At 40.7% G+C, this 23,075-nt stretch overlaps 1 protein-coding gene across 1 annotated transcript; it reads left to right on the forward strand.

Annotated features, from left to right (window-relative positions):
• The first annotated feature begins 515 nt into the window (after nucleotides 1-515).
• Nucleotides 516-14,793, forward strand: LOC129723783 (transcription factor Jra). Its single transcript, XM_055678201.1, has 3 exons — nucleotides 516-1,648; nucleotides 13,048-13,285; nucleotides 13,555-14,793. Exons 1-3 carry the CDS (start codon nucleotides 1,343-1,345, stop codon nucleotides 13,872-13,874), a joined length of 864 nt encoding a protein of 287 aa, XP_055534176.1. The 5' UTR covers nucleotides 516-1,342; the 3' UTR covers nucleotides 13,875-14,793.
• The last annotated feature ends 8,282 nt before the right edge of the window (nucleotides 14,794-23,075 follow it).

Raw genomic sequence — 23,075 nt, forward strand, 5'->3', positions numbered from 1 at the left:
TGTAAACATCAACGGTCCAACATCGTCCAGTTTACCGAGGAGGTCCAATGCATATCACTTGGAACTATCCGTGTTGAAGCTCCGGCATTCGCAAACGAGAGGCAAAAGTAGCGATGAAAAGACATGTTCATACAGGTTTGTCCGTTCACAACATCCGCAGGACAGGTAAACTTTTCATAAGTAAAAACAAGTCATTGAACCAAAACAAAAAAAAAATCAGGTACATTTTTTAAGGACCAAACATGAATGAAACTCAACACAAAACAACGATGAATGTAACTACCTAGCCTCTGAGCTGTGTGAATGAACCGTAATGCTGATGTGCGCATTCCTCATACAACCTGCAATGGCCAAGTAGTAATGAAACGTACCGCCCATTCGGGCACGAGCACACACATCCATACTGGGAAGGAGTCTGTTGAAAGCGACTTCGGTGGCCAATCAGCAAGCGAGCGGATGACGTCTCGAGCTATTTTTAGCTGCATGATTCATGAAAAACAGACCGTACTGCTACGAGCGGCTCATTCGTGTTTCAACCGTCGCCCTGTAAACATCATACGCGTAGTCAGTCATACCTTGTTTTCTTCGATTCTTTTATTGCTATGTCGTTGGTGGTGCTGCTATTATTCCAATAAGGAAAACCGGGAACAAATCGCATATTGCGGCGAACGTGATCGTTTTTTTTTTCGGCGACAGTCAAGTAGAAATAACTTTAATTTCTGCATCTGCAAACACATACGCGTACGCCAACAAGGAGCAGTCAGTCTGAAAGAAAAGTGTGAATTGTGAAATTTTTCTCGAATGAACTTCGTTGTTTACCCAAAGCTGCCGTGACAAAGGGGTGTACTAGATGATATTTTTTTGCGTGTGTTGGTAGACTGTGAGGCGAAGTTATGTGCTAGGCTTTATCTTCGATAATGTGCAAAGTAAGCCATTGACTGTACCATATATTTGTCCGCTGACAATCCCAAATAAATAATTGATGAGTCCGTGAGGAACCTTACTGCAGTAAGGTCAACGCTTAGAAAAGAATTCGTGATTTTTAAACGCACATACTAAGCCAGTAGCCGTATTAATAAAACAGATCAAGTGACCTTAGAGTGGAGAGGTGAGACAGAGATTGATAAATGAAAACAATTTATTCAGCATTTTGCCTTGAGAGCGATTACGGAACGTCTTTTTTTATTGAAAAGCAATTTTGTGTTACTAGAAGTGCCATAGTGTGCGTGCGTCTAGCGCAACTTGTGTCACGAAGGCAAAAACAAACAAGTGTCTAGTTGGGAATTTGGATATCGTCGTGAGCTACCAAAAATATACGAGTTCATTCGAAGAAGCGAGCAACATGCGGAATAATATTAACAACAACAGCATGGAGTCGTTCTACGAGGACAGCAACGGGCAGTACGTGCCGGCCACAAGCCAGGCACCAACGAATACGAGAAATGGACTGAAACGACCTGCCACCCTGGAACTAAATCCGGGCAAAAGTCGCAAGGCGCGATACAACGCTTCAGTGACGGCGCCGCCAGTGCTAACCTCGCCAGATTTGCAAGTATTGAAACTGGTCTCGCCGGAACTGGAAAAGATAATCATCAATAACGAAGTGCTGCCCACGCCGACGCCAAGCAGTATCCTCTACCCGACCAAGGTAAGCTGACAAAAAAAACCTCATCAAGTCAAAGTCGTAAAGTCGGCTGATATATTGTGTTTTCGAGGGGTACTCGAACTTCAATGCTAATTTATGCCCCCTTACGACGGGACACATGGCGTTCTTGTGCAGACACGCGTACCGCGGCAACATATAGGTGACGGACGAAACTCATAACACATTGAGGCTGTTCGTGTTTGTAGCGCTATTGCGAAACTGGGCGTTCCATGGCGACGCATAGCAGCACCTCCAGTGTGGAGGGTTCGTTAGGTGTATTGTCACCATTTTTTCGCGTGCAACAACAAGAGTTTTCAGAAGTGTGCACGAATTTGAACGTTGGGTGTGGTGTGGAATCTGCGAGATTTAAAAACGCTCAATTATATTAAAAAAAACTTGCTAAAATTTAAATTTTTACAACCTTCAATTTATATTAACTTTCCTGTTGGTCTCGAGGTCTTACCAGCCAGTTGTTGTCGTATTACCCTGCATGTCAACGGTTGGCTGCGGAGTCTTGGTCGAATAAACAGTAAATCGAATTTTGATTCGAAATGTAGCAACAATACTTCGCTTCGCTTTTTAGTTCACAAAAAAAAACAAAGTTGACGTCGCGGTTTGAAAATACAAATAAGGAACAATCCAATAAAATTTAGTAAAGTTATATGTAATAACCATGAAAAATTTAGTATAATATTAGGGAATGAATAGTAAATGATGTAACAATCGTATATACGAAAACTTAATGACATTGACACGGTGACTATAATTATTGAGTCGTGATCAGTGAAGGAAATGAAATGATTTTGAGCTGATTGTATTTTCATCTTGAGTTGTGCACATCATGAAGTGCACAGTTCATGACTAAAATTGTACCCTCTCAATACGTAATAAAATGTTGGTGCCTTGGTCACTCGGAGATGACAAATACAACAGTTGACTACATACAACTCTGAGAATAGAGTGATGCGCGTTGCTCCGTTGTAATTCTCTCTTCGTACGTGGCGCATCGTAGGAAAAAAAACGATAGCAACAAGCAAAAGAATAATTGAGAGTCCCATAAATGTTGGTTGGATTGCATCTCGCATCGCAGTGACGCAGCCAGCGTTGCCAGGTATCCAGATTTAGCTGGATTATCCAGATTTTTGGACATGTATCCAGGTAAACAGCTTTGATGTCAAATTATCCAGATTTTTCATGGATGATTCAGATTTTATCCAGATTTTATTTTCTCTGTTCCGCAAAAAGGTCATCACTTCAATTTTGGCGCGAAATTCTGCAATTTTGTCACCTCAAATTTTGCGTACACCAAGACTTTTATCCGAAAAATTAACCTTTCACCCCACGAAATGACTGCCAGATTTTTTCCAGATTTTTATTTTGCCTTTTCCAGATTTTTTAAAAAAATGACCTGGCAACGCTGGACGCAGCAGTGATGATGCGGTGCGGTGATGATGGGAGGGAGAGTAAGTAGTTCGGAAGGTATTTTTTTCAGCAGGTTTTCTATAGCAGCCAAACAGATACCAAAATGTGCTGTTTGTTACCGAGAAATCATACGTTTGTTGTATTGCGTTGCGATTTCGTCAATGACATTACTCACTAGTTTTTGTTATGATTAGTGAATGGAATATTTTCCTCATACTAATTTGGGTAGTAACGTTATGGAAGAGTGAGAGGGGATGGAGTTTTGAAAAATCTTTGAATAATGCTTGACTTGCTTTTGAACTGGTTTTGGATGCATTATTGCAGATTTTGATACTGCATTTTCACGTTTCAGTGCTGCGATTTTCAGGTTTTAGTGCTGTATGCCAATTGTGTTGAACCGAATATATTTGTACAGAAGTACAGAAATAACACCGAGAGGTAAAATAAGGCTTCTTTAGCAAAATCTTTAGCAAAAATTTGTAGAGGTTTGTAGAATTATCATTCTTATTAAGCATATGCTGGCAACGACATTTTTATTATCACTGGACTTGTTTATTCATACTAAATTCAACAAGGAACATGGAATATAAGCTAGCAACTCAGATCTTTTTTTCCCTTCCTTTTCAATTTTCTATATTTCTGAGTACAAATGACATAAAGTATTTACAGATCAAATTTGTAACGGCTAATTTAACAAACATATTTACCCTAGTAAAAATGTTATGCAACTTAAATCCAAACAAAATATGGCAAGTGTTTTTTACGTCTAATGCCTGATTAATACCTGATAAAATCTGCAATATTTTGCAAATCATTAAAACTTTTTCTATTTTTCACAACAGTTCGAAAAACATAGAGGAGAAACAATTGGTATGATAAAAAGCTCATCGAAGCTTTTTTCCTGATTGGTCTGATTTCAATTAGTCGAATGTTCGCGGAATACCAGTTCAAGAAACACTAGTTAGGGCCAACAATAGTGGTCTTAAAAGGCTTCGCGCTCATTCCACAGCCCTCCGACCGAAAAGCATTGCCACAACGATTATAAGGTTAGTTTCAGTGCTATATGCTCTGTACTGAAAACAGTTACAGTTTGAACCTTTGTTTTTATTTGTTTTGTAAATATCCGAACTGTTATTAAAATTTGTATACACTTGTAACAGTAAGGAAAAAATTCTTAATACATATTTAGAAGAAATTCGTTTTGTAAGTTCTCCGTACGTCACAATTGAATCAGTTGTAACACACCCTGTTGACACAGTGTGGTTCGATGGTTCGATTTTGGTAACATATTTATTTGCTTTCATTGACCACAGGGGGTTTGTTTCTGAAAAGTTGGTTGGGTTTGTAACGACAGATGTTGTTTGGCCATAATGGGTCAAGTAGGAGAAACATGCTGTTAGTGATAAATCAAACGGGCCCGTAACATCAAAATTGCACAAAAGCTTGAAAACTCCGAAATTCAAAGAGTGGTAAATCTAGAATTTGTTTATATTAAAATGTTAATCTGACTTAACACCAACTAATTATATGTAAGGAATTACCCATCGTGGAAAAGTTGAAGAGGTTGTTTATTAGACACGACCGCAGAGTTAACCTAGAATAAGACAGCCTGTCTTAAGTCAATGTATTTCTTAAATCTACAATATATATTAAACAATATATTTTCCTCGAGCCTCGTTCCTATTCGTCACTTACGCCATTCTCGTCATTCTCATCATTCTCTTTCAGACTACTCGTTTCTGTCCCATTTTCTTCAGAAGATTGGTTATTTAAGATAGCGATTTCATCTGTGATAATAAATACATAGAAATATTACCCTCGGTTCTATAGAAAGTAAAGCATTTTAATATTTACCTATTGAGAAATTAGTGGGACCAGCTTTCGGCTTCTTTGTTCGACGATGAGCGGTTGACATCCGCAATCCCTTCGCTTCGCTTAGTTTTTTCGCGTTTTTAGTGATGGATTTGAAAAAACTTTCTTCCATCATTTTGATGGAAAAATTATTGTTTACACTTTTCACTATAGTAAAAAAAGCGCTGAGAATGTTTCTAAATTCTTTGATAGCATATTTTGGTTGCTCGCTCCGGCTCGTACCCGTCCAAGAGCACAAAACCATAAATTTCCGTTCGAAGATGTTGTCAATTAAATCGTAGCATACATTGAGGCCGTTGCAAGGATCACCTTGCGGTCCAATTACAGATTTCATATAGTTATACTGAAAAAGACGAGATAATTGACATATATAAAATATTTTTTTTTAAACAAAAATGTAGAGCCTTTTATTCTATATTTCATGATGAGTGTTTTTGAGTTTCATGAAAGCTTATATTTGAACACAAATTAGCTATTTGTGATTTACCACCAAAATATCTAGTAGCTTAGTAGTTCAGTTATACTTACAAACTTCTCCATATACTCTGAATTTTCCAAATTTTGTTCCAAATTTTCTAAATCCGAAATTGATTTGACTGGCTCGAATTGAAAGTTATGAACAAGAGTTCCTGTCATTGTAACCTGTTGCATGAATGCCAGTTTAGTTTTCAGGTCGCTTTTCAAAGTAGCTACTGTTTTCACGAACATACTTCTAACGGCATCTACTATCGATTCCCGAACTTCCTCCCTAATTTTATCCAATTTGTCCAAAATTTCTCGCTTCGCAAGATCTATGCAATTGTCGGCATTCTAAAAATGGTTGTTTGAATAAATAATGTGTGAAAATATAGCTATTACTATACCTGAGCTAGGTTGAATGACATAAGGTCATAATTTGCCGGCAGGTTTTCATCAATACAAACGATTGGAAAGGATACCTCTCTTGCTTCCTCTAGTAAATTTATATGTGCAGATGCAGATTCCGTTTCTACCGGAGTTTCTAATATTACAGAAACGGGTAATGATCCTGTGACGTTTGAACCATCTGCAAGCAAAAAACTTATCTCGAATATAATATACCTATCTAAATTTCAAGGCTTCTTACCAAAAGATTTCGCAAGACATTGATTGAAGTCCATGTCACTTTTTATAGGATTCGTTTGATGATTAAATTGATGTGTGCGTTTCAAACGAGGTTTTTTCGGGATTGAAGGGCCAGCATCGGAAACATCTGTTGTAGCACCGGATAAATTTGCTGCTGCCTCTTCCGCTTCAAAAAAGTTATTTATGCGCCGCTCTTTTACTGAGCATACTATTTTATTCCAGCTGGAAGCCGGACGGGATGACGGGTCTTTTTTGACGTTGGACTAACGTCTATATCGAAGTTAGGCACCTGAATTTGAAAATCTAGTAATTCAACCGGGGAAAACCAGGGAAAAGTGGTCAGGTTTTGAGCGCTTATACATCAGTCATTTCTTTTCAGAATTTCGAGGTTTTGGCATCAACCGATCAGAAATTCTTTTACGGTTGAATTTATGTAACAAAAATAACCTATTGTTCGAGATACACTATTGAAAAATTGATAAATCACATCGATTGTCTAAATCATACCGAGCAACCAATCACCACCTCTCTTCACAAGCACAGTCGACACTAACGGATACAACCGATCTGACTTTGTAAACAGTCTCACAGCTTTCAACCAATAACGAGCTCGCTTTCGGTAGCTGCAACAGGTGTTTCAACACCGTTTTAAAATGCTTCTTTTATCATTACCACTGAACAGATTCTAAACACCAATGGCTTGATTGATAGGGGAAATATTGCGCAAGATTGACATATAATAATTTAAATATGTTTTCGACACTAAACTAGTTAAAAGTTGTGTTAAAAGTCGTGCACATTCAACCAATCACAAGCTCGCTTCTTGTTTGCTCGCGGATGGATTTTTGCTCTGGGCTATATAATAGCCTGTGTCGTCTCATAGCAGTCATCAGTTAACAAGTGAAAAGCCACCAGGCCGGTCTTGTATAATCAGCAGCGGTGGCTGATTCCAGCGGCCAAACTGAGCTGCAGCAGAACCAGAGCGGTGGTATCAGGCAGCAGCGGCGGAGGTAGTGGGAAGCTGCATTTCTTCATTCAGTTTGGTGCTCCTTCGATCTGAGTTGGGTGAAAACAGCCAGAAACTGCACGAGCCAGCACCGCCACTAGGAAAGCTACCGCCATTTAGTGTGTGTGCAGTGTGCACATATAGCGTATGTGCATCTGTATTGCTATGACATTTGCGATGATAGGGATGGCGCTGTTGCGTGTGTATGGCTAGCTATAGCGTGTGTAAGACACTAGCATGTGTAGCATATTATGGCTATTGCGTGTATATCTTCAGCGTGTGTACGGATAGTTATAGCTTGTGTGTGGATAGCTGCTGCGTGTGTAATGATTAGTTATAGCGTATGTATGGATAGTAATAGCACATGGTTGGATAGCTTATGCGTGTGTATAGATAGTTGTATCGAATGTATGGAAAGGAATAGCGTGTGTATGGATAGCTATAGCTACAGCGTGTGTATGAATAGTTTTAACGCGTGTTTAGATAGTTATAGCATGTGTGTGAATAACTATAGCGGGAGTTTATCGAAGATTATTATTGTCATTGAAAATATTAAAACGTCTTAACGAACACAGTTGTGAATTTGATTTTACAGCAGCGATTTTAACTTCTTCAGCCAGTCTTTATTCATCGAGGAAAAATTACTACCTATGAATGATCAACACTTATTTACTAGAAATTTGATTTAGATCGAAACGGGTTCTTTTGAGTATCATGAATTATTGGTAAAAAGAGTTGCAAGTTTTCTCAATGAGCATTCATTAAATTTTCGTTTTTGTTTCTCGGTGCGCGGTTTTGATTTCGTTTCTCGCACACAGAGAAAGAAACAAACTTGTCGCTATCGTGAAAAATAACAAAACATTTAGAAATGCTCTAAATCACAACTGAAGAAGTTAAGATATTTTCCTGTCACTCGCCCAAACCTTGATAACAACTACCGAAAAACGTGTGATTGAGCTCTTGCTATATTGAGTTATTAAACCAAACGTTTTTTTTTTTCAAATACATGAAGTTATATGCTGGGCTGGAACTAACCTAGCATGAGTTTTATCGATTAAATGTCAAACAATTTTCAAATTTAAAATTTTCGGTTGAATCGTTCTGGGCTCCAATTTCAGATAGTTTCGTAAAGTTTGCTTTTTGCTTAGATAGGAAAATTTTACCAATTCGCTCAATTAAATGATTGTCTTGGTAGTGCAGCAAACAAAGGGTTGATTCGAATATGTATGAAATGACAGCGATTAAATAAAAGATATCCATTCTTTTAGTATATATTATTATTTAGAACGTTTTAACGTCTCAGCATCCAGAAATGCACTGTTAGATAAAATTGCAGCAAATACTAGAGTTGCAATTCTCTCTATTATTTGTTTTAATGGAATATAAGAATACCGTAGTCCAACGTCATGCGGTCGTGTCTTGAATACCACCCTCCTACTTTTTAATTTTTCAGCATTGCGATCTGGCCAGAATAAATACTTTCCCTGCACCCATCTCTGAGGTACAACCGAAAGAACTGGTTTACCTGCCTCAATGGTTTGCACTACGCTGAAAAAGTTCTCTGTACATAAAATGATGTGAATGTATATAGTTGTTAGTATTACTAAACAGAAATGATTATAGAGAACTGACCTGACACGGTTCCGCAGTTTTTTTTCATTCTTCACTGTTTTAAAATCACTTTCAAACCTACAAAAGAACAACTCAAAAGACGCGATAGTTGGCTTCTCAGGGAATTTTCATTCTTCTAATGAAACATTTTTATTTTTCGTCAAGCCCATCAAGCCGTTTGTCAGTGTTGCCAAATATATTCAGTAGAGAAATTATTTATATCTAGAGTATTTTCAAGTCGAAAATTGAATATAATTAATTTGTTTGATATTGCTTGTTCATTAAATCTTGCCTGTCGAAGAAAAAAAAAACAAATCGGCAACTAACGTTGATTTTAACGTGTGCTTTGATAAAATTTCGAACGATGCTATGTCACGTTCATACTCTATAGTATATGTATTATCCACAATAAGATTTCAATTCAATTTCATTGATCAACCGGCACATTGTTTTGGATGAATACCTTAATGCGACAACGACCACAAACACCCTAGAACTTTATATTGCGAAAAATTTACATGGCAACGGAGAAAATGGGCAAAATTTCTAGAATCAAGCGTAGTTCATCCACGTCGCAAACAGAAACAAACTTTGCAAACTTTTGCAACACGGCCAGCTGTATGTACTATAAATGGAATTAAACAGGGCGCTCAATTGTAGCGCTTGTTCAGCTACAATTCAGCATATGTACAGCCAATGTAAAATTGTTTATGGAATGAACTGGAAATAGATGTACGGGTTAAATCGATACGTATGCATGTATGTCAAGATAGACGAATCGGCAACGCGTTCTACCGGCAACCTCATGAGCATGAGTTCGAGATTCGAGACTGGCAGTAAAGTAATTGGATACGAAAAAGGTAATTTTCACTAATAATATAAAAAAACGATGAAAATACACACAAAAGTGCAAAAAAAACAAAAGATTTACATGTGTTCGAATCGCCTAAACAAAAAATGTCTAATTTAAGACTATTATACAGTCATGGAGAAAATAATAAATACACTTACAGTTTTGGTTAATTTTCCATATTTTGGGCACTGATTTTAGTTGTTATATGATGTTATGTTACATCATTACGATCAGCAGACACTCTCTTTCAGAGAGGAACGGAGAAATAACTGGAATTTTTCTGTGTCGGTGATTCCGAAAATTTTTTGCGTGAGTTAGTGCTTTTTAAGGTGGCGAAATAAATAAATACACTATTGAAATATATATACAAAACATTCCAAATAAGCTTTATTTATCTACATATCGTTAGTAAAGTGACCTTTTACGTTACAAAACTCACTTTCAATGTTTTGTAGCTTGTACTTTGTTTTGTAAAACCATATTCAATCTTCGTGGTATGATTACCACCAGTTTTTCACGAGTAGAAGCTGGGCTAGCATTTCACGCTGCCTGTACGTCGTTCCATAAGTCTGTTTCATTCTTTAGATGATGCTTTGCAACGTAGAACTTAACAATCTTCCATAGGTTTTTGATACGGATAAAGTTAGGAGACTATGCTGGCTAATACAACAATTTTATATTTTCCTCTGAAAACCATCTTCAAGTTTTCAATGCTGTATGTTTAGGATCGTTACCTTCCAACGGAGAGGCATGTTTTCTTTGGCATACGGAAGCATCACGCTACGTAAAATATCTACATAGTCATTAGTATTCATAGTCTATGTTATAAAATGAATGGGTTCCACACCAGCATCAAAAAACAGCACCACACCATTTTGTGGTCACTTCCAAATTTGACTATTTTCTTGGTTATTTGTGCGTTGAAGGCAATATTTACCGGTCTTCCCACCAGCTGCTGACCGTTTGGACCAAAAAGTTTGAATTTCGACTCATCCTACCAAGACACGATGAGCCATTTGGTTGCCCCCTAGTCTAAGAACTTTTTAGAAAATTCAGTTCTTGCCAAAATGTGTCGCTTATGAAGTAGAGATAAGTTTCCTGTGTACCTAGGTGGTCGATTTAGCTTCCGTATGCCGAAGAAAATATGCCACTTTGCTTGATCTTTAGGCAGTAAAACGATCCTAAACATACAGTATTGAAAACACGAAGATGATTTTCAAACGAAAATATTAAATTATTAGTTTGGCCAGCGCAGTCTCCTTATTTAAATTCCTTTAGGAATTCTATGGAAAATTGTGAAAGTCTGGGTTGCAAAGCATCATCTAAACAATGAAACAGCCTTATGGAGCGTCGTACAGGCAGCGTGAAATGCTAGCCCAGCTTCTACTCGTGAAAAACTGGTGGTAATCATACCACGAAGATTGAATATGGTTTTACAAAACAAAGGACAAGCCACAACATATTGAAAGCGAGTTTTGTAACATAAAAGGTCACTTTGCTAACGATTTGTAGATAAATAAAGCTTATTTGGAATGTTGTGTATATATATTTCAATAGTGTATTTATTTTTTTCGCCACCTTAAAAAGCACTAACTCACGCAAAAAATTTTCGGAATCACCGACACAGAAAAATTCCAGTTATTTCTCCGTTCCTCTCTGAAAGAGAGTGTCTGCTGATCGGAATGATGTAACATAACATCATATAACAACTAAAATCAGTGCCCAAAATATGGAAAATTAACCAAAACTGTAAGTGTATTTATTATTTTCTCCAAGACTGTATATTTTGAATCACATTTATCATAGCTGTTAGAAAGCTGAAAAAGCACTTATTTAGATTATAAGCCAGCTACTGTTGACTGTAAAAGAATTTTTCTACAAGCTGTACAAAGAATGAATAATCGCTTCTACAGAACCGATCAGCATGTATAAAAGCTGTTCAAATGGCTAAGTTATTTCTAATTAAGCCTTTTTTCGGCTATTTAAGAAGCCGAATGTAACAGGTAGCTGATTTAGTTCTCCAAAACCGACTGATTAAAAGCTGATTAAACACTTAGAAATACATCATTCGTCCTATGTTCAGCCGTCAGCTGAATAAGATTAGTTATAAAAGCGCTTATTTAGCCAAAAAATGTTTCTTGGGTTGCGCTTGCTTCCTTGTCGTTACGGGCAAGGAAGGATCAGCATGTATAAAAGCTGTTCAAATGGCTAAGTTATTTCTAATCAAGCCTTTTTTCGGCTATTTAAGAAGCCGAATGTAACAGGTAGCTGATTTAGTTCTCCAAAATCGACTGATTAAAAGCTGATTAAGCACTTAGAAATACATCATTCGTCCTATGTTCAGCCGTCAGCTGAATAAGATTAGTTATAAAAGCGCTTATTTAGCCAAAAAATGTTTCTTGGGTTGCGCTTGCTTCCTTGTCGTTACGGGGTTATCGCCTTTGCTTTTCTTCCGCTGCCAGCTCGCCGCTGGGTCGTCTAGGTCTCCATGAACGATTTTGAATGGTCGATTTTTAACAATTTCGCAATCCACCTGTGGGATTGGCTTGTGTTTTCAACGACCGCGCTATCTTGATAACCAATCGAAAGATTATGACAAAATTTTGCACATGTAAACATCACACTTTAAACTAGTTCTACGCTAAATTAATCAATTGTACCCATGCAATAAAAAATATGCACAAAATTGTTGCATTTTTTCTAAACGAAAACGAGACAAATAAAACCATTATTCCAAACCTTAAAAGAACCTCAATCAAACACAAGAAAAAAAGAATCCTTATTGAAACTATTGTTTATTAAAAACTATACATGAAAACCAAATCGAAAAACAATATTAAACATAAGAAGGCATAAAAAATTAACTGAGATGACACCAAAACCATCGAATTTTCAAAATACGATCGGTTATGTTCATGTTCGACTATCTATCTACTTCGAGAACATTATTGTTTTATTTTCTCTAAACAATTTTGGTTCTATTTTCTTCACAATAATGTAGAAATTTTACCTTAGAAATATATCATTGACATGTTTAAGACAGCACTATAGTGCAAACTCCGCAATTTTCCAATACACTTATAAGTTCGTTATGGAGTCCATGCCTAATAAACAGAAGGTCAAATGCCGACAGCATTTGACGACACGTACGATTGAAGCGGTTTCCATTAATAATGTGCGTGGATCCACGAGTGAGGTTAAAATGAACACAAATATTGATTTTTGAGTGTAAATAGCATTTGAGTAGAGTATAGTTTTTCAATATTAGCTTCCTGTACACTTCAAAATTTGGCAATTAAAGTTTGTTTAGAACGACAAATTTCCAAAAGTGGATTGTTTTACTGTCACTTTTATCGGTATTGAAAACATAACATTTCGGGTGTTGTTCCGCAAACTTCGTACAACCTCCAATCAATGCTACCGACCCAAAACTACTGTAGGTGTTGGTATACCAATCCGTACACAAATGTATTAGTCTAAGTTAAGTAAACAACGTCAAGCGACTGATTGACAATTACTTCCTTCTTTTTGCAGGCCACCACCGAGCAGGAACAGTTTGCCAAAGGCTTCGATGAAGCTCTCCTTTCGATGCATGAAAAAGACAACATCAACAAGATGAACATCAACAATAATAACAACAACACCAGTAACAGCAACAATAACAACACCAACAACAGCAACAATAGCGTTTCCTCGGTTGTAAGTGTCACTACCGCATCGACCACCACTCACAACACGATGAGCGGCGGTGACATCACCTACACAGATCTCGGTAAGCCTTTCGCTCCATTCGTAATAGCGAACCTATACATTAGAGAAATGACAAGACACTCACCGTTAAGGCAACTGTCAACATCAAAACGGGCGAGCTGTATAAATTTGCATTGCCGTTACCCGTTTTGATGTTGACAGTTGCCTTAACGGTGAGTGTCTTGTCATTTCTCTAATGTATAGGTTCGCTAATTCGTAACCTCGAAGGTCGCTCCGCTGACTTCTCGAACTTATCCACTGATTATTCTCTCTTTCCCCTTCTCCTAACAGATAGCTACCCCGGGGTAATCAAAGAGGAACCACAAACGGTGCCGCAGTCCCCGCCCGTCAGCCCAATCGACATGGAGAACCAGGAGCGCATCAAGTTGGAGCGTAAGCGACTGCGGAACCGCGTGGCCGCCTCCAAGTGCCGCAAGCGTAAGCTGGAGCGCATCTCCAAGCTCGAGGATAAGGTGAAGGACCTAAAGTCACAGAACACCGAACTGTGCAGTATCGTGTTCAACCTGAAGCAGCACGTGATCCAGCTGAAGCAGCAGGTGATAGAGCATCACAGCTCGGGCTGCACCATCACACTGACCGGAAAGTTCTAAGTCCCAACCACCCTTCCTACTATTAGCTTGCTGCTGGCAAAACGCTCTTTCGACCTGCCGTGATCAGTGTAGAGGCCGATCGCGAACGCGATGAGGAACTATTTATTTACAATCTTGTTGCTGAGATGAAGAAAACACCTACCATAGTCCCGTTTCCTGTATCTCTCTTCCCGTCTAGAGTAAGTAAGTCAAAGGTATAATTCATAGTTCTGTACAGCATAGCGCTACATACTGCGACGAACAGAAATGCCTTACAAGTTGAAACGAGCGTTAGTGTTAACCATTAGTGTGTAAGCGATTACTTAGAAGCAGAGCGGAGCGGTGTGCATATTATGAATAACGAAAAAAATATAAACGCTTGATTATTTTCTGTTGCAAGGCAAAAGATGTAACACGTAACACACAATACACACCTACAAATAAACAAAACAAAAGCAAGATGATTCTAGTCTACGAAGAAAAAGTTCGCAAACAATGAAATTGTTAGCGTCTATAATTTTTTTTTAAATTTACAACACAATTGTAAACAATGAACTCAAATGTGTCATAAAATGTTCCAACCTGTAAACGTACCAAGTATTGTGGATAATCGTTTTTGTATTTGTTTGGAGAAATAACTTTAATACGGTTAAGTAAATTATTTTCATTATTATTTTTACTCAGTTACTGTTGTAGTCATCGCAATAGGCAAAGCAATCCTAATTTCAAATTGTATTTCTCAATTTATTAGAAGCTTTCGGTTTCTCCTAGTTTTGTTGCATCCTTCAATATTGTAAGTATGAAGTTCTTAGTTCTACCAACCAATAGGTACCATTAAAACCAATCAAACCTAGCTAAGCATCGAACGAACAGTGCTGGAAAGCTTTATGGATGTGAGCATTCGAAAGTTATTTACAATAAAGATTTTTTAAATTCTAAACTTTGGCTTTTCTTTTTGAAGCAATCAATGCTTTATTTTTAGTTGAGAAACTTCTTGAAAATCACTATAGGGTAGTGGGTCTAATTTTCTTTCTACTAAGTAGAACTACCCGAAAACATAAAAAACACGGTAACATAAAAAACACGGTATTTTTACTGTAAGCTTGTAAACGATTGTTATCATTACCATGTTTTAACAACGTTTTTTGTTGTTGAATCTACCACCGACAATAATTTTACCATGAAAAACATTGTCAGTGACTTCTAAATGTATGGGAAGAATTTCAGGCATTCTGCTGTTAAGATACATAACGACCCCCCTTTTTCAGGGTAAAAATGACAAAAACGATGTTTTTTATTGTTGTGGACAATGATATTTAATGTAAAATTGATGTGTCTACAATGAAAAACATAGTTAAATTATGGTATAGCCACATACATAAGATAATTATGTATGTGGTATAGCTATGTACAATTACAGCAATTTTTAAGGTTTTTTAAATGTTTTTTTATTGTTTTTTTTTTTTCGGGTATCTTATCGTATCTTGTAACTATGAAAAATATGAAAAACAGAAACCTTTTTTTCTCAATTCTTCATCATTCAGTTACTATTCCCGGTGGATTTTGCTCAATGACGTTAATATAGCAAAGTGCCAAGACTGCAAATATGTCATTATAGTCTTAGGCGAAAACAGAAAAAAAACATTGAGAACGAACCATCGCACAGTGATGTCATGCTTCTGAGTTCTGTCAAACTCAGTGGTGCCTTCGTTTACCTTTTGGACTCATCAGTTTTGTTTTTGATTTTAGTGGATTATTTCAATTGTTGACCAAAAAAAATTTTTTTTCCGCGTTGTCCTAAGAACAATTAGGAGTTGGACAACATTTTTACTACGCAGACGATCGCTCTGCAAAAAATACTCATAGAAACTAATCTTAATTAAAACTATTAACCGAAAAGGTAAATTTTAATGATTAGGTGCGATGGTCGCTCGAACACTTCAAAACACATACTTAGACATACGTAACACTGGCAATTTTTTTGGTACTCTTTGCCCCACATCACCCGGTACCAACACCAGTTTGAACTGCTCGACGAAAATGAACGGAATGAATTTTCTTCATCGCAACTCTACTCGAACCCATAACAAAATCTCTTAAAAAACTGTCAAAAAGTTGTTTACAAAATCAATGCTGCATTTTTCGAGTGGGAACGAGACAAATGCAGGGCTGCGCAGGTACACCACCTCCATGAACTACTCAAACAGAGGTTTTTTTTACAGAGGTTGGTACTTTCGAGTAGTTCATTTTGTACCAACTTTTTTGGAAGATTTCTTCCTGAATGTTACGTATGTCTTATGTATGTGCTTCAAAAGCTCAACAGGACTACAGCTGGCTACGTAAGCCATAAAGGGTACTAATTGTGCCTGCTATCTGTGTTTACATTTTGCGGCTAACATCGTTGTCACACGTCACGAGAATTTTAGTTACCTCTTCTACTGCTCTGCGGTTAAGACCGACGTCAGCAATATCATCCACAAATCCAAGAAAGCTATGAGACTTCGAGAAAATGGTACTCCTTCTTTGCACACCAGTTCTCGCCAGGGGAGCCCAAAGATAATGTTAAACAAAAGGTTCGACAGCTTAGCTCAGACCGTTCGACGTCACAAGCAGGTCCGAAATTACGCCATAACTCATCAAGGTGGCGGGAAAATCCGACACCTAAGAGATTGCTCAGAGAGTGGGGTTGAACTTGACCGAACCCATTAAAACCTCTTCAGTCTCCAACCCTTATCTTTCTGGAACGACGGTTGATTATTACGTCGAGAAGTAACTTTTTGTGCTTCCTGCACCCTTTTACTTTTATACCTCATAGTTGACCACATGGAGAACTTAGTTTCCCGGTAAGCTCACTACCATCATATCACTCCTCCCTGTGCAAAATTAGGGCATACGAAGAAGACATGCTCAGCAGGTCAGGTGGAACTTCTCTCCTTCATGGCGCCTGCCGACCCATCCGACTATTTCCGGGATAAGCCGGCGCGTCCATCTACTCGCCACGGAATTAGACCATTCCCGCTACCATCTGATCTGATCATCGAGAATGACTTTCTGGTACCTCGAATGCCCCACTTCACATCCTCCTTAATGGCGATGCTGAAAGGCATCATGCTGGACAAAATACATTGCACATGAGCCTGTAGGTACTTTCCAGTTTCCCACGGTAACTATTAGTACCTAACGCTATGGGCCGCGCTGGCCCACCATACTAAAAAATATAGACGAAACCCCACTACCAAGAAGTTTCCGCTTGCTGCCGTACACCGCTGAGCTAAGCCGACGATCACAACCTCTACAGGAAACCAGGTCAGGTTCAGGATTCCACCCAGTCTCGGTATCTAGCTCACCTTTAAGGAATAGGCGATCAAAGAGCTCGTCATTCGTAGCCCTTACCTCCTTCTCAACCTCGATACGGCTGTCCTCTCTCCCGGCTTGGAAACCCGGCAGATGGGCCGACCATCCCTGATATGATTCTGAGATACTAGAACGTTAGACGTGAGACTGGACCGCCGGAGGCCAAGGCCAAGCACTCGTCTCGTGGCATGGAAAATACGCCTCGGCGCTTTACTCTAAGTTTCTCGGATCGTTCGCGTTGCATCATCCGTCTTGCACAGAGGCACGCACTGTGAAGGTACGCTATCGTGTCCATCCACCAATAAACCGGTGGCTTTCCATTCCTAGGTTAATGAGTCCTAGGCATGGAGGCGTAGCACACCCGCCCGCTACCGAGCTTCTAATCGTTGTCCTTATTTCGTCACTAGATCATTTCGGGTAATTTCGGTTCGTTTTCGATTCTTGATCGTTCGTAGTACGTTTTTTTTAGCATGTTGCTTTACTAGGCTGCGATACCTAGTCTCGCGACGGGGCCGCCGTCTTGGGTGTAGAGGCGAGACACCGCATATCACCGTCCACTTCTGATCAGTCGCTGTTCGAGCCGCCCCCATCCTGGAAAACAGGAGAACAACTACCGCTTCCCTGTCAGCATACGACCAAGTTCGCACCGGTTCCCCAATCTTCTCTTGGTTGCTCGTATTCCAGTCGGTTCCACGTGGAGTTAGGAATATGGCATTATGCCTTGGACCACACTGGGATCTATTTTATGCCAACTAGCACGGGTGTACTGCTGGTACACACTGCCCAGCCGTTTACCAAACCTAGATCTCCTCAATATGGAATCAGTGTCAGCTGAAAGAGGTGGTCAAGATATTCAATACATCTTCGGAGATTTATTCCCGATTGAAGTGGTTTTGTCTTCTGTTACGACACTATTTTATGCGTTTTTAAATAGGCGCTACTCTTTTTTTTATTTTTTTTAAATGAAATGTATGAAAACTAGCCCCCCCCCCCCTTAGAAGTTTTCATTAGTTGCGCCCATGGATCTAACGTTTGTTCAGCATTCAGATTCAGTTTCAATTGAAATTCAGAAAAACTGCATCAAAACGGGTTCTCACACGCATTAACAAGTTTTTCAACTAACTTGTTGTCTGAAAAGCTTATTGTTTTCCACCATGGTTCCTAAACAAATTACATGGGTCTCCCCCAAGGCTCCTGTCTGAGTCTACTATTGTACAACTTCTACATCATTGACATCGACACATGTTTGACGGATGGCTGCACAATGTGCCAGTTAGCTGACGACTGCGTAGTATCAGTCACGGCGTCTCTGGCTGTAGACATAAAAGAGCCTGCGAAATACGCTTGATAATCTGATGGACATCGACTCGGATCACTATCTCGTGGTAGGCAAGATTCGCGCCCGGTTGTCCAATGTATTTAAATCGAGATCGGCGAGGAAGATACATCTGGACATCCAGAGGTTATCAGCGGAAGGAGTTGCTGCAGAGTATACTCGGAAAGTTGATAGACGGATCGGCGGACCAGCTGGAGTGGACCTGAACGAGCAGTGGAAGCACATCCATGATGCGGTCAGCGAAACAGCGCGAGAAGTGATAGGCATGACAACGGGAACCACGCGTAGTGGGTGGTTCGATGCTGAGTGCCTAGAGGTGACGGAGGAGAAGAATCGAGCCTACGCCAACACGTTAGTAGCAGCTAATCGTGTAACGCGTCAGATGCGGGAGAAATGCCGGGAGGCAAGAGCTGCCGATAAGAGGCTTCATCGCCGTAAGAAACGTGTGCATGATCGCGTCCTCGCGGAGGCGGAGAATTGCTTCACCAGGCACGACACGAGGAGCTTCTATAGAACGATCAACGGAATCAGGAACTGGACCGTGCCAGTACCTGCCATGTGCAATGACAGGGAGAGGAACCTGATTACCGATAAATCGAGGCATAACCCTCCTCAATTCCGCTTACAAAATTCTCTCCCGTATCCTGTTCCAGCGACTGAAGCCGTTGCAGGAAGCCTTTGTTGGAGAATACCAATGCGGTTTTCGAGTGGGGCGATCTACAACGGACCAGATGTTCACCTTGAGACAGATCCTCGACAAGTTTCGAGAACACAACCTGCAGACACACCATCTGTTTATAGACTTTTGGGCGGCGTACGATACAGTGAAACGCAACGAGCTGTGGTAAATAATGCTAGAACATGGTTTCCCAACTAAACTGATTAAACTGATACGTGCGACGCTCGACGGTTTCACATCATGCGTCAGGACAGCGGGCGAATTTTCGGACGCGTTTGTGACGTTAGATGGTCTGAAGCAAGGTGACGGACTCTCGAACTTGCTGTTCAACATAGCTTTGGAAGGTGCAATACGAAGGGCAGGTGTGCAGAGGAGCGGCACCATCATCACTAAGTCTCACATGCTTCTGGGCTTTGCGGACGACATTGATATAATTGGTGTTAACCGTAGAACAGTTGAGGAGGCCTTTACGGCTCTCAAAAGGGAAGCTGCGAGAATTGGACTCACCATAAACACTGCCAAAGCGAAGTACATGGTGGCTGGCAGAAAGCGTGGTAGTTCTACGGGGGTTGGTGCTGCGGTGGAGATTGATGGGGATACTTTCGAAGTGGTCGACGAATTTATATATCTTGGTACTCTCGTGACATGTGACAACGAGGTGAGCTGCGAAGTGAAGAGGCGGATTGCGGCGGCGAATAGGGCTTATTACGGATTGCGTAGCTAGCTTAGGTCCCGTAGCCTACAGATCCGTACGAAATTTGCGCTCTATAGGACTCTGATCCTCCCGGTGGCGCTCTACGGACATGAATCGTGGACGTGGAAGGAGGCCGATCGACGAGCGCTTGGGGTCTTCGAGCGTAGAATCCTGCGATCAATACTCGGAGGCAAACTAGAGAACGGGGTGTGGCGCAGGCGCATGAATCACAAGCTGTACGAAGTATACAAACACGCTGATTATGTCAAGCTCATGAAACACGGCAGGTTACAGTGGGCTGGCCATGTAGCACTGATGGCGGATGAGCGACCGGCAAAGATAATATTTAGTAGAGAACCGGATAGAGGCCGACGACTTCGAGGCAGACCGCGCACGCGCTGGATGTGTTCTGTCGACGAGGATGCCAGAGCAGCGGGTGTAAGGGGAGACTGGAGAGTAGCAGCCCAAGACCGAGTTTTGTGGGGACGTATTCTGGACTCGGCATAGCATCTTAATGATCTGTCGCCATAAAAGTAAAGTAAGTAATCTGATGGTCTAGGCCAGTCGTCTTTGAATCGAGTTCTCACTTAAAAAAACGGAGATGGTAGTCGAATAGGCTGCATGCAATAGACACATACCATATCTCTAGTCCAACTCTACATAGACACATACCGGTGGTAACCGGATGTGTCGAGAGGCGACATGGAGAAGTCAACTACCACCCGACACAGTTCCCGTCAGGCCATTGTTGCTTCAGGCAGTACCTGCATAGATGTGCCGAGTGCTCAGATGTGGAGGAATCTGCAGAGCACGTGTTATATGATTGCGGTTAGCGGACCGGACACCCTCCCGGAAAATTTAGTTGGTAGAATGTGCGCCACGAGGCCATCTGGAGATCGGTCAGCGCGACTGCTTCCCGGACAGTCCAAGCACTACACGGCACCAATCGACGGGTGACCATCGAAGTGCCGGAGTAAGCTTACTTTTGATCTCCTAGAGTTAGCCGAATTTAGAAAAAAGGTACATCAAGCACAAAAGCCGGTTACCTGAAGTAATACCTAACAGTAGTTCCAGGAAGCATGTAATAGTAGGGCTGGAGACTGGATGTTTTAGTGGGTCGGGCATAGCGAACCGATCACCACACCCTGAGTTATCCCCTGAGTCGGCTTACCGACTGGGCACCTCGGGCCTCCTATGAAGTGCTTGGCCGGAACATGCCAGGCACTTGGAAGCTCTTGTAGGTAGCTCCTTTGCTCTTGTTGTCCTTCAGAAGCTCAAGTATCATATCGTCAGTACGAGATCGACCGATGCTACATGCACATCGACCCCTAGACCCTTGAATAGCTGGATTTCGCTTATTCAGGTACTTCGACCCGTCCGTCTTGAGTATGAGAGCATCGCCCCTGCTCCGTGCTTTCCTGACTTTCTTTGGTCGTGTGGCTGTTTTGCCATCTTGGCGCGTCACGCCTTCTTGACGCTTTCTACCAACTCCGGTAACCCAAGGGTTCCCCGCAGCCCCTACTTCGACCGGTTTTGGGTGGACCTTGAACCAGCTGCCCAACAAACAATTTTGTTGAGTAAGGGCTTTTCAAGTTATAGCTCAACCGTAATCCGCTTAATAGTAGCTTATTAGGCTGTAAATCAACAAAATTGTTTGTTGAGTGGTGTGCTTTCCCCCGGGAGTAGCACGACCAACCGTTTTATTGTGTTCCCGGGGACTGCCTCGTTGGTCTTGCCCCATAAAGCAGACCACTGCGAACGACGGGGCGTCTGTCTGCACCTCTTTAGATGCATTCGTCCTCCTGCTCCAGAGCTTCTTCTTGGTCTTCTTCACTCGAGTTACGAGTTCCTCGTGGTCTTTTCTGGTCTTATCAATGCTGTTCTAAAGCAGGCGGAGGCTCTGCTTCAGGTCACCGGCGATGTTTCGTCTGTTCGCCAGAAGCTCGATTATGGCATCGAGCTATTCGAACAGCGCAGCCATATTGTCCATGATGGAGTAGTTGCTTTTGTGATTCCATGATCATGGCAAGGGTAGGCCGCAGGTCATGGCAAGGGTAGGCAAGGTCATAAGCAACTATGACGCCCCCGACCGGCGTTAGTCAGGAACAACCATCTGATCCTACTCCTGCCTGGTTCCTACCAGGCAATGAACTAGGAACGTACTGGAAGTCCTGCCAGGTTTACCGGGACGGAGACCCCTGCATCGGGTGTGAGGCCAGGCCGTTTCAAGCCGTTGTCTTGACTTTACTAAGGGAGCTCTTTGCAGGTGCCAACCCAAAGATTTGATATCTTAACAAATATCCGTGTCCTACGCTACCAGTTGCCATAATTGAGACCTCACTGCCGTCACCCCTAGGCAATCGCCCGCTGTTGGCCCGGGACTGTTTAACTACTGTCAGTCTCGGCAGTCACCACGCACCGATCCGTGGTGGCATGCAGTTCTGCCAAACCGTATGTCGCCTTGAAGTCTAGAAACAGATTGTGAGTCTGTAAGTTTACTTCTCTGAATTTATCAGGGATTTGACGCATCGATCGCTCTACCCGGAAACCGCACTGCGTATGTGTCGCCTTATAAAAACGCTATTTCATGTTTTCTGTGGTCTTCACCGCAAAACAAAAAAAAAGCGTTTCCACAGTGAGCTCATTAACTATTTTCGAGTCTGTGCTTTAGAAAATTCGAACTGGTGGCTCGAAGTCGGCCATTTGTGGCTTCAACACAGATTCCCAATATGTTGATCGGACTGTAATTGAATAAGCGATCCTTGATTCTCAGCACACACAAGCTCCACCTAATGACACGCTTGATCCGTTTTCCATGTATGACGAGTATTAGATCACGGCTAATTATGTGTGGTTAATATTTACCATTGATAGGTTTTTTAACGGTGAAGTATTAGAGGAAAAAGAGTAAAACGCACATAAATTGTGTTCGACTCGATGGGGTAAATCATGATTTTTGAGTTTTTCATTTTTTTTAAGGTTGCAACCAGCCCCAAAGGAAACAATTTAAATAAATATGTAAACGAAAGTCCAACCAATCGTCTATAGCCACATTAACCATTTGAAGACATTTTTTAATTACCCCTTTAAAATTTGGTTCAGTAAGTCAAAGTTTGGTTCAGTAGTCGAAATCTGACCCAGTAGAGAAGTCATATTCCA

Source organism: Wyeomyia smithii, chromosome 2, assembly GCF_029784165.1.
Source record: "Wyeomyia smithii strain HCP4-BCI-WySm-NY-G18 chromosome 2, ASM2978416v1, whole genome shotgun sequence".
NCBI classification, from domain to species: domain Eukaryota; kingdom Metazoa; phylum Arthropoda; class Insecta; order Diptera; family Culicidae; genus Wyeomyia; species Wyeomyia smithii.